This window comes from Mustela lutreola, chromosome 8 (assembly GCF_030435805.1).
Source record: "Mustela lutreola isolate mMusLut2 chromosome 8, mMusLut2.pri, whole genome shotgun sequence".
Classification (NCBI taxonomy): Eukaryota; Metazoa; Chordata; class Mammalia; order Carnivora; family Mustelidae; genus Mustela; species Mustela lutreola.
In genome coordinates, this window is record NC_081297.1 from 127,530,879 (window position 1) to 127,543,951 (window position 13,073).

At 36.5% G+C, this 13,073-nt stretch overlaps 1 protein-coding gene across 2 annotated transcripts in view; it reads left to right on the plus strand.

Annotated features, from left to right (window-relative positions):
• CFAP54 (cilia and flagella associated protein 54) overlaps positions 1 to 13,073 on the plus strand; it is a 316,944-nt gene that overhangs the window by 157,891 nt on the left and 145,980 nt on the right. For both annotated transcript variants that reach the window (XM_059186580.1, XM_059186581.1), the window contains exons 33-36: positions 3,797 to 4,027; positions 6,028 to 6,170; positions 8,127 to 8,308; positions 10,258 to 10,485. In XM_059186580.1, the coding sequence (XP_059042563.1) occupies positions 3,797 to 4,027; positions 6,028 to 6,170; positions 8,127 to 8,308; positions 10,258 to 10,485 (784 nt within the window). The remainder of the gene's footprint in view (positions 1 to 3,796; positions 4,028 to 6,027; positions 6,171 to 8,126; positions 8,309 to 10,257; positions 10,486 to 13,073) is intronic.

Consider the following 13,073-nt stretch of genomic DNA (forward strand, 5'->3'; position numbering starts at 1 on the left):
GCAGTAGGGAAGAATGTGTATTCTGTTGCTTTGGGATGGAATGTTCTGAATATATCTGTGATGTCCATCTGGTCCAGAGTGTCATTTAAGGCCTTTATTTCCTTTTTGATCTTTTGCTTGGATGATCTGTCCATTTCAGTGAGGGGGTTCTTAAAGTCCCCTACTATTATTGTATTATTGTTGATATATTGCTTTGATTTTGTTATTAATTGTTTTACATAGTTGGCTGCTCCCATGCTAGGGGCATAGATATTTAAAACTGTTAGGTCTTCTTGTTGGACAGACCCTTTGAGTATGATATAGTGTCCTTCCTCATCTCTTATTATAGTCTTTGGCTTAAAATCTAATTGATCTATATAAGGATTGCCACCCCAGCTTTCTTTTGATGTCCATTAGCATGGTAAATAGTTTTCCACCCCCTCACTTTAAATCTGGAGATGTCTTTGGCTCTAAAATGAGTTTCTTGTAGAGACCATATTGATGGGTTTTGTTTTTTTTTATCCATTCTGATACCCTATGTCTTTTTATTGGGCATTTAGCCCATTTACATTCAGGGTAACTATTGAAAGATATGAATTTAGTGCCATTGTATTGCCTGTAAGGTGTCTAGTACTGTATATTGTCTCTGTTCCTTTCTGATCTACTACTTTTAGGCTCTCTCTTTGCTTAGAGGACCCCTTTCAATATTTCCTGTAGAGCCTGTTTGGTATTTACAAATTCTTTTAGTGTTTGTTTGTCCTGGAAGCTTTTTATCTCTCCTTCTGTGTTGAATAATAGCCTAGCTGGGTATAGTATTCTTAGCTGCATGTTTTTCTTGTCTAATGCTCTGAATATATCATGCCAGTTCTTTCTTGTCTGCCAGGTCTCTGTGGGTAAGTCTGTTGCCAATCTACTATTTTTACCCTTTTATGTTACAGACTTCTTGTCCCGGGCTGATTTTAGGATTTTCTCTTTGTCATTAAGACTTGTAAATTTTACTGTTAGATGACAGGGTGTGGACCTATTCTTATTGATTTTGATGTGGATTCTTTGTGCCTCCTGGATTTTGATGCTTGTTCCCTTTGCCGTATTAGGGAAATTCTCTACAATAATTCCCCAAAATACATCTTCTGCTTCCCTTTTTCTTTCTGTTTCTTCTGGAATCCCAATTATTCTAATGTTGTTTTGTCTTATGGTATCACTTATCTCTTGAATTCTCCCCTCATGGTCCACTAGTTGTTTGTTTCTTTTTTGCTTAGCTTCTTTATTTTCTGTCATTAGGTCTTCTATATCACTAATTCTCTCTTCTGCCTCATTTATCCTAGCAGTAAGAGCCTCCATTTTCTATTGTACCTCATTAATAGCTTTTTTGATTTCAACTTGGTTAAATTTTAGTTCTTTTATTTCTCCAGAAAGTGTTTCTCTAATATCTTCCAAGCCTTTTTCGAGTTCAGCTAGCACCTTGAGAATCGTTATTCTGAATTCTAGATCTGGCTCATTACCAATGTCCATATTGATTAGGTCCCTGGCCTGCGGTACTGCCTCTTGTTCCTTTTTTTTTTTTTTTTTTGTGGTGAGTTTTCCTGCCTTGTCATTTTATCCAGATAAGAATATATGAAGGAGCAAATAAAATACTAAAAAGGTGGCAAAAACCACAGGAAAATGTGCTTTAACCAAATTAGAAGAGACCCCAAATCATGGGGGGAAGAAAAGGGGTGAAAAGAACTTCAGAGAAAAAAAATTTTAAAAGAAGTATAAAAAAGAACATTTATATATTAGACTGGTGAATAGAACAGGGTCACCCACTTAATTTTGTGAATATTTTGGTCTCTTAGAAGAAACTACCTCCCCCAATTTTAAAGAATGAAAAACATATATAAGGGCAAACATGATGAAGGGATGGGATATTACAATAAAGATGAAATTTTTTTTTTTAATTTCTAAAAAAGGAGTTGATAAGATAAGTTAGTTGGGAGAATAAAGAAAAAGAAAGTGGAGAGAATTTGCTCAGGCTGGAGACTAGAACAAAGCCCTGTGCTAGATTTAGGGTATAATTTGATCTATTAGAAGTTGTATCTCAAATTTTTTTTAGAAGAAATAACCCTATGTATACAAAAAATAAAGTTAGATACAATGAAGGATAAAATATTACTATAATAAGTTCAAAAAAGATTTTTTTTGAAAGTTATTGTTAAGATCACCTAGTTAAAAATGTTAAAAGAGGAAAGGGTAAAAGTAAAAAAAAAATTAGCTGAAGAAAAAATATAAAATTAAAAAAAATTAATTAACTTTGCAAGGCTAAAGAATCATGGGGAGAAAGCCATGAATTCCATGCTTTGCTTTCTCTTCCTCTGGAATTCTGCTGTTCTCCTTGGTAAGTAAACTTGGTCATGGCTGGATTTCTTGCTGATCTTCTTGTGGAGGGACCTGTTGTAGTGATTCTCAAGTGTCTTTGCCCGAGGTTGAATTGCACCACACTTACCAGGGGCCGGGCTAAGTAATCTGCTCACGATCACTTTTGGGAGCTTTTGTTCCCTGAACACTTTCTGTAGAGTTCCGGAGGATGGGAATGAAAATGGCGGCCTCCCAATCTCCGGCCCGGAGGAGCCCAGAGCTTGGGGCCCCACTCCTCAGTGCGCCCTTGGAAAAAATCGCTCAATCACTCCCATCTCCCTGGTCTCCAGCTGCACTCCGAGCTCACCCGGCCTTTGACGAAGGGTATCTGTCTCTGGCATACAGCCCCGCCTGGAGTCTCCAAACCCCACAGATCCCTGTGCTCTTCCAAGGGGGTGTCCCCAGATCTTTTGGGGTCCCTGCTCACAGAGCAGTGGCCTGTGCCACGGGTCACAATTTAAGGTAACCCTGAGTTGAGAGCTCACTCTTTGGCTCCCTCTTGGTAGCTGGCTTCCGCACTCTAATACTTGTGAGCTCTGTGACACTCAGACAGTCCCGATCCTTCAATGACCCTGTGGGACCTGAGACCAGGCTGTCCCTGCGTGGGCTTCACCCTGGTTTAGCCTCTGGAGTGATGTCCCTCAGTGGAGCAGATTTTTAAAAGTTCTGATTTTGTGCTCCATTGCTCCACTTCTTGCCAGGAGCCGGCCCCTCCCCCTGCAGTCTATCTTCCTGTCGCTTTGGATTCACTTCTCCACCAGTCCTACCTTTCAGAAAGTGGTGGATTTTCTGTTTCTAGAGTTGCTGCTCTTTTTCTCTTTGATCTCCTGTTGGATTTGTAGGTGTTTGGAATGGTTTGCTAAGCTATCTAGCTGATCTCCTGCTATCTGATGTTGCTTCAGCCTGCTACTTCTCCACCATCTTGACTCCTTCCTTGAATATGGATTTATGAAATTATTTCATTTATAGTTGATTGATATTTTATTTCTGCTCTAGTCTAACTAATGTTGGAAAAACTTTGCTCCATTGCTTTTTTTCCTTAAGGAACAATACAGAGAAATGATTTTCTTGTTTAATATTGAAGTAAGGGGATGAATGTGAACATTATTTTATAATTCCATTGTCTGATCTCAGTGGCCTTTTGTTTATGGAAAAGAAAAGCTGTCCGATTGGAGCTTAGGACACAGACATTATAGAGAATGGAAGGCAATACATAGTGTCTTTGTCCTTACTGCTTATCTTCATGGCTTCTCTACTGCCCTATTTAACATTCTTAGTGCCAAGGAAATGATGAATAAGCCAGAAACATTTGCATAAGGGCAGTCAAGTGAATTCTTGGTGTATTTTATACAAATTGGAATCATTGTTTGTTATCAAATATCTGGAAGCTTATGTAATTTCAAAACCTGTTTCTCTTTGGCAGAAATAAGAGAACTGATGTTAGAAAACTTGCTTATCGATTCCTGGTGGATAACTTGAATCCTATAATACTAAATTTTGTGAAAAGGAAGAGGTTACATCAAATATTTCTGGAGGAGATGCCCTGGAGAGCTCAGATGAACCTGTATCTGGCAAGTGCACACTTCAACCTTCTTTTAACGAAGCTGGGGGAGCGTACAAAGATGAAATTTGGCCCTTCACATCCAGTGGTCAGGTATAGAATATTATCAGTGAATGATACTTTTTTAGCATGAGCATGGATTTTGTTTGTTATGTTCAGGGATCCAAAGTTGATAATAACTTAAAAAGGTTTACAGAGTGCTTCTTTCTTTACTGATCATTGATACATTACTTAATTTCTTATCTCAGAATCTTCCCCAAACAGGTGCTGGATATAAGCACTTAGGAAGTACTAATCTGCACATATCTTGAATATGTTTGTTAGTATAGATGTCTGTGAAGGAGATAGTGTCATTTCAAGAGAAATTTAATATTGTGTATTGGCTATAGTTATTGGGTATTAGACAAAGCTGTTTCATTTTGAGGTATATTTTAAGCCTCTATAAACATAAATTGTATTTTCTCATACAATGTACACTTTGTATCATTAATTCAGAAGACACTGTTGAGCTCTTGAGTGTCCTTGGCTAAAGTGTTATGGGAGATAAAATAGAAATAAATACATAATGTGAACTACTATGTAATCATTAAAAAGGGGAATAGAGTCTTTCATTAAGAAAAACATACAGCTGAGCTCCTGTTAGATACAAGTTCCTGAGGTAGACTAAGTGAGCATGAAAAGATGAGCAGGACATACAAGATAGAGTTTCACAAGGTGGATCACAGGTGTTAATGAACAACTGTAAATAATGGTATAAGGTGAAGTATACACAAAGTCTTCTTTGTTCATGGAGAAAAGGCTTTTTTCTGAATGAAACTCACAGGAAAGATTTCATGGGGAAGGGCCACTTGGCTTGGTTCTTGATAAATAGGAAAGATTTAGAAATGTGCAGATAGGGGAAGAGGTATTCTAGGTGGTTGGAAGCACATGAGTTAGAGCCCAGGTAGGAAACACAGGATGAGAACCTGAAATGGTCTGACCAGAATATAGGGTAAATAAAAAGGAATAGTGTGAAATAATTAAAAAAATAAAAGAATATTCATAGCAGATCTTGGGGGGTCTTAACTACTAAATCTGAACTTTAATTTATATACAGTGGTGGATTATTAAGGGTTTTTGAGCAGGGCAATGATAAAAAATTTCTCTGACAGCAACGTATCAAATGGATTGGAGGAAGGAAAGACTGTAACAGGGTTACAAATTAAGAGGTATTTATTTCAATAATCCAGTGATAAAATATGCAGGTGAAATCCATGGTAAACTTGATAGGAGTTTCTGATTTCATTAGAATTTTGGTTAAATCATTACCAGATTGAACCTCCATTAAAATGTCTCCAGATAGTTCCCTTTCCTATGCAGGCTAGACCAGATTTGCATTTAAGAAGTAGTTAGATTGCCTGGCCAACTGGGAAGGCTTTTGGCAAAGTAACCCATTCATGAAGCCATGAGAGGAGAATGATTCAGATCAGATGGGCTTCCTAACTGTCCTCTGAACACTGAGAAGAATTCTCTGAAATTTCAATCATACATGACCATTCAGACATGATTACTTCATAGCACAGCAATTAGACAATGACCAAATTTGTATCAGTGTAACTTGGTGCTAAATTCAATTTTACTAAAACCATTAAAACATACTCAATATTTATGTATGCATATATTTTTGCATTTGTTTATTTTTGGTGGAGGATTATTTATTGCTTAGACCTTAATTTATAAAAGAAGTAACATTGATTGTGGACACATTGCTTTATATAGTAGGTATCTTCATTGAGTTGTGTTTTAATCAGGTTAAATTGACATAAATTATTGTTTCAGAGCCCTTAGAATGAATATAGATCATCATTCCCATTTTTGAAGGCCCTTTCAGGGAAATAGATATTGACGTTAAAATTCCTAAGAGCAAAGTTACATTGTATAATTTTAAAATTTAATGGGAAATTGTTTGGCTTTGGTTAAGTGTAAGAATATGTTATGATCCAAAATTTGGAAGCTCTAACCCACAATAATTTAAAAATTAAAGTAGATTGTATTTGACAGATTGAAATCAATTTTGTTTATATATATTTTTAATGATATTTTCCTCCTGGCAGTTTCCGATCATGTGATCCTAATATGTTCTCACTATATAATTCAGGAACAGTATTACCAACAACGAAATTGACTCTAGAAAATTATAAAGTGATACTTGATTTCCTTCATACAGCTAGAAAAAGAAAGGCCAACTTACCATCAGGTAAAATAAAAAAAAATTATGATGTATACTATCAAATTGCTTCTATATTTTTTTTCACTGATACAACACACACATGAGCACACACACATATACACACTCCGCACATATCATTTTCCAGTGACCCAGGAATTTAATTGAGTTGTGGTATTTTGTAGGATTTTCTTATTTTCTCAGTTTTTAAGAATTTTCTGTATTTTTATGGTATGTATTTGGAAATATATATGTTGTATTCTAACCTAAACCAGTGGCTAACCTACATCATTTGGCTGTTCACCAAATAAAATCTATGTATGTATGTATGTATGTATGTATTTATTTATTTTTAGAAAGGGAGAAAGTGGTGGGGAGGGGCAGAGGGAGAGAAAGAGAGAATCTTTTTTTTGTTTTTTAAAGATTTTATTTATTTATTTGGCAGACAGATATCACAAGTAGGCAGAGAGAGAGAGAGAAGGAAGCAGGCTCCCTGCTAAGCAGAGAGCCTGATACGGAGCTCGATCCCAGGACCCTGAGATCATGACTTGAGCCAAAGGCAGAGGCTTTAACCCACTGAACCACCCAGGCACTCCAGGAAGAAAGAATCTTTATCAGGCTCCATGCTGGGCTCGATCTCAAAACCCTGAGATCATGACTTGGACTGAAATAAAGAGTCAGACACTTAACCGACTAAGCCACCAAGGCACCCCTAATGTTCTTTTAAAAATATTGGTAGCCTCCTGTTGTCAAGATAGGTGAAGACTTGATATTTGGGGTTATATTTTAGCAGAAGTAAGTTTCAGAACAAATTCTACCACACATACTGATGTAACTGACATGGAAACAGTCCTATAGCTATTTGATAGTACTGATTTTGTACTCAGGGGAGTCTACTCTTGTCTTAGGATCTCCAACTAGCACCTTCCATGAAAGCTTACTCCCAGGTGAATGCAATAATATTTGTTTGAATGGCAGGACAAACCTGTATTCTTGTCATCTTTTCAGGTGACAGGAGACTTACTCTGGGAGGTGGAGAAATGCAAAAGAAAAGACCTCTTGATCTGCGTGCCACAACTGATGACACTATTCTTAGCAATCACCTATCTTGAATACCACTCATTTCACAAACAAAGACTTCTTTCTAATATCTTCATACTATTACAAACGCTCTTATGTAGATTTTTAGTAATGGTATTTTAAGTGCTATATAACTTACTGCTGATCAGGATACTTCATTTGCTGTTTTAATTGCCACAGAGTGTTGATTTATATTTGAGGTACTTGGTATGCCTTCTGATTTCTTCTAGGGTGTAGATTAGATTTAACTGATACCTTCACATTATATATGAATATTGAAGTATTTGAAAGTAAATTCCCTTGACACAGAGTCCGTGTTTTATAAGTAGATAGTAATATATAGCTTCTTGAGGGTTTTTTTTTTTTTAAACTACCTGCCTAAGACCTCCCATGAAATCACCAATAGAATACTGTGCTATTGAGACTTATTAATTAATGCAAAGTTCTAAAAGAAGATTTGTGTTTTTATATCACACCATTAAGATAATGCATGGACATGTTTGCTGTACTTTTTAACTCCAGGAAATGCTACTCACCTTCTAGTGTATATGTCCTGGGAATAGACTATTTAGGGAGAAATTAAGGAAATTAAGTGGGATTCTATGATTGGTCCCTTAGAAAACATGACATTCCTATCTCTGCGTTGTTCCCTTGGCTGTTACTCTTGCCCAGAATGATATTCTTCATAGTCTTTTTGCATAGCTAAACCATGTTCGCCCTTTAAGACCTAATCTGGATTCCTCCTTCTCTAGAAACTTTCCTTGGTTCATTGTGTCCATGATAATCCCATCCTTCCTCCAAATTTATATAGCATTTCTTATCTTGATTACTCATTTGATGCTTATCACTTATGTCTTCTGGAACTTTCTGCTTCCAATAATGTTATACTTTATTTTTGTACTGTAGATGCTGAAGAATTTTCCACATTTATTAATTCCAGAATGAGTGATGAAAATGTATCCAAGACACAAACATTTAATGACTCAGACTCTCAGTCAGGTCTTAGTGCTAAAGAAAAGGATCGAGCTGCAAATTTGGGTATATTGGATCATTTTATGAAGATCTTCTTATATTGCAGGAGAGCAATGGTAAGGTGCTAAATTTTAAATTTTACTTTAATTTAATTTTAGCTAATTTTCTAAATTAATAGACATAAATCTCAGCCATTTGTTTGGGCATGTAAGATGTACTTATTTACTTACTACACATAATTTTAGTTTCAACTTTGAAACTAAATTTTCTGGGTTTCACATCAGTCATTTTTGAGGTTTGCTTGCCATTAGTGCTGAAGATTTACACCTTGTGAGGCTGTCAGGGAGAGGAGAAAGCTGCTTTAGTCATCATTTATCCATTGGTGCGGAGCTGAGTTGGCCTCTGTCCTTGTCTACACAGTCTCTGTGAATATACAGATACTCCTTTGCAACTTTCTTGGCCATATTTGGGACATGGATTTCTATGATGGTGACATCAGTGGTTCCTTCTGGAGTCTTACTCCTACCTGGGATACGATAGATCACTTTATTCTCTCTAACACAGGGAACACTCTTTCTGGGCAACAGAAAAATCCTGCTCCTAGCTCCTGACCCCTTGCTTCTACAAGCCAATTGTGTCTTCTCTCTTTTTTTTCTTAAATATTATATGATACATTATTAAACTTAAAATTGGAATCATTAGCTACAAAGGAATTAGTTTCCTTTTTCTCATTGCAGGAATGGCATAAACTTCAAACCTCTCAAGAGTTGAGAGGAAATCTATCCTTTCTAGACCACTTTCATTCCCATTTTCTCTGTGAAGAAGGTGATTTCTTAAAAAATGCAAAGCAAACCCACTTCATCCCCCTTGACTAAGGGCACTGCATTCTATCCTTCCACCAGCTTCAGGGCCCTGGCAGGTCTGGGTCTTGCTCACTTCTTGGAACTCAGTTCATCTTGCTCTCATTCAGTCCACTCTCCTCTGTGTGATCTTGAGAGCACAGAGCTTGTTCCTTTCTCATCCCTCAAATTCATCCTCCATCCTTTGCAGTTTGCTGGTCCCTCAGTTTCAAATCCTATCCTCTCAACACCCTCTCCCCCACTTTCACATGACTTGTTCAACTGAACATTCAAGTCTCTGATCATGTCACCTCCTCAGAGAGGACTTTTTTCCTGATCACCCCCATCTAAAAGGGCATATCATTTCATGCTTGTCAGATTCTAACCCAATTCTGCTTTCTTTTTCTTTACAATACTTATTATTCCCTGGAACCTCCATTTTTTAAAAAATTCTATTTATTTATTTGATAGACAGAGATCACAAGTAGGTGGAGAGGCAGGCAGAGAGAGAGAGAGGAGGAAGCAGGCTCCCCGCTGAGCAGAAAGCCTGATGTGGGGCTCGATCCCAGGATACTGAGATGATGACCTGAGCCAAAGGCAGAGGCTTAACCCACTAAGCCACCCAGGCTCCCCTGGAACTACATTTTTATTTGTCTACTTATCTAGTGTCAGTCGCCCCTAATAAACTGAAGCAACATAAGGGAAGACCCGGTTACCCTTGCTCATTGCCACATTCTCAGAACCTAGAACAATGGAAATGTTTTGAGTCAGACTGCTAGTGTGCAAATCTTAGCTAACCACTTAGTAGATCATGACCCTGTGCAAGTTAGCTCCAATCTGTGTTTCCTTATCTGTAAATTAATAGAATGCTAGTGCATGCTTATTTCATAGGAGCTATTGTTAGAATTAACTGAGATAATGATATAAATGACACACAGTTATTTTTTATTGTTGACATAATTTATTTATTTATTTGACATAGAGAGATCACAAGTAGGCAGAGGCAGGCAGAGAGAGAGGGGGAAGCAGGCTCCCTGCCAAACAGAGAGCATGATGTGGGGCTCCATCCCAGGACCCTGAGATCATGACCTGAGCCGAAGGCGGAGGCTTTAATCCACTGAGCCACCCAGGCGCCCCTGTTAACATAATTTTTGCAGAAAGATGAAGTTGTTCAGAGATCTCTAACTTTTGAAACTTTGATTTTTTAAATGTTGTCTTTGTTTTAGGTTCTTGCTCATCGTGGTGGCTATTGGACTCTGCTTCAGAACTGCTGTCGGGCCCTTTGGAACTTTACTCAGGAGCTACAGATACTTCTTAAACAAACAGTGGATATATATAAAACATTTCCTATTAGCCAAGATTGTTTCCTCTGTACCTGTGTTTTGCCGTTCTATTTGGGAGCAGAATTACTTATTGACATGTTAGTAGAACTACAAAATATCGATTCTATTAAGGTAAGAGCACTTGGGTAATTATTTTTACTTCATCCAATTAATAAGTACTTTTTACTGTGCACATTGGGATAAATACAAATTAATATTTTCCTTGACTTACTACTTAGTTTGTCTACATTTCATTTGCTTCATTATTAATATTTGGTTCACAATACACAGCTCACATTGATGTTAATTGTAAATATGTTAGCCTGAAAATCCAACTTTTTTAAGGAAATAGTAACCTGTACTGAGCTTCTGCTTCTATATAAACTAACTATAATGCATTTAATCCTCATAGCAATTTTTTTGACAGTGAAACAGACCCCAAGAGAGATCATATAGCTTGTCAGTTGCTCTTTACCTCACTGCTTTATCTGTCCTTGTCCTATTATTTGAAATCTGGTAGTATTTGTGACCATTTAAAATCTACCACACTGTGGTTTAAGACATGAAAATAAAATAGAAAAAGTGCAATCATGATATAATCTAAACACATTGAAAATTAATAAGCACTAAACACATTAAGGCATGGAATTTATAACATTTCTAGATATAAAATATGTGAAAACTGTAGTTCAAAGGACAGAGTAATGTCTTTTACACTTTATATAAAGTGGTACACTATTAACTCTAAGGGGAATGTGATAAGTTAAGGATGCATTTAATCATTAGAGTAATACCAAAAAAGAGATACAGCTAAAAAGCCATTGCGGTGAAGTAGAAACTAAATAGTGGTCAATGAATTAAAGAAGGCAGAAAGAAAAGAAACAGAGGAACAGAAACATATGGGCAAAACAGAAAGCAAATATCAAATAATAAATCTACCCCAATTATATTAATTACTGTATTAAATATAAGTGGTTTAACACCCTAATCAAAAGGCAGAGATTGTTGGATAAAAAAGACATGTAATAGCTGACTATATGAGGAGTATTCTGAATATAAATAAATTGAAAATAAATAGTGGAAAGAGACATACTAGGAATACAGTAATCATAAAAAAATTTGTGAGACTTTATTAATATTAGATAAAATAAACTTTAAATCAGGGAGTATTTTGACAGATAAAGAGAGACATTTCATAATGAGAAGAGGCTCAGTTAATCAGGAAGACATACTAATCATAAATGTGTATGCTCCTAATAAGAGAAATTCAAAGTAAACTCTGGACACCCAAAGCATGAAGAGCTTCCAGAATGGTGGAAACATTGATATGTTGGCTGGTTGTTGTGGTCTGACTCCATGGGGAGAGGGCATCGAACCCCCTTATCCAGGACCCTTCTAGACTATGTACCTCTTTCTGTCCTTTTTTTTTTTTTTAAAGATTTATTTATTTATTTATTTATTTGACAGACAGAGATTACAAGTAGGCGGAGAGGCAGGCAGAGAGAGAGAGAGAGGAGGAAGTGAGCAGAGAGCCCATGTGGGGCTCGATCCCAGGACCCTGGGATCATGACCTGAGCCAAAGGCAGAGGCTTTAACCCACTGAGCCACCCAGGAGCCCCCTATGTACCTCTTTCATGTGGCTGTCCCTGAGTTGTATCCTTTATAATAAAACTGCGATCCTAAGTATGGTGTTTTAAGTGAATGCCAGCCAATTACTGAATCTGAGGGTGTTATGGAAACCCCAAAATTTATAGCTGTTCAGTCAGAAGTGCAGACCTGAAACTAGTGGCTGACTTCTAAAATAAGGGCAGTCTTATGGAGGACTAAATCTTTAAACTCTGAATTTAATTCTGGATAAGTAGGTAGTTCAAGTGCAGTATACATAATAAAGTAAGTCATAATAAAATTTAAGTAAGTCATAATAAGTAAGTCAAAATACAATTTAAAATACTGAAATCTTGAAGAGTATGTTCTCTGACCCCTACCTTATGAATAGACCAATAAAAATTAGGAAGAAAAATCTCCTAAGTATCTGGAAATTAAACAACATAGTTCTAAATAATCCATGGGTCAAAGAAGAAAGTATAAGAGAAATTTAAAAATATTTCAAACTGATAACAACATATCAAAATTTGTGAGATGCAAATAAAACAGTACATAGAGGAACTTAATAATTTTAAATGTTTAATAGAAAAAATAAATTGCTCTAAATATATTAAAGAAAATGAATTTATAATTAAGAGCTTGGAGAGAAAGAAAACTCCAGACCCAGAATATTTCCCTAAAGAATTTGAGCAAACATACAAGGACAAAAATAATAAATCATACACAAACATATTTTTAGAAGTGAAGCCAGCTTAACCCTGACAGATATATCAAAAAGAAAGGTATGGGGGGACCTGGATGGCTCAGCTGTTAAGCATCTACCTTCAGCTCAGGTTATGATCCCAGGGTCTGGGATCGAGCCCCACATTGGGCTCCCTGCTCAGCAGGAAAACTGTTTCTCCCTCTCCTACTCCCTCTGCTTATGTTCCTTCTCTCATTGTGGTCTCTCTCTCTGTCAAATAAATAAATAAATAAAATCTTTTTAAAAAGTATGAATCATTTATTCTTCTCCTACCCACTTAAGCCCCCATGTTGTGTAAACCTGGTGATTTACAGACCTGTATCCCTGGGGATAAAAATATACGTTTATAAAAAAAAAAAATCTTAAATAAAAA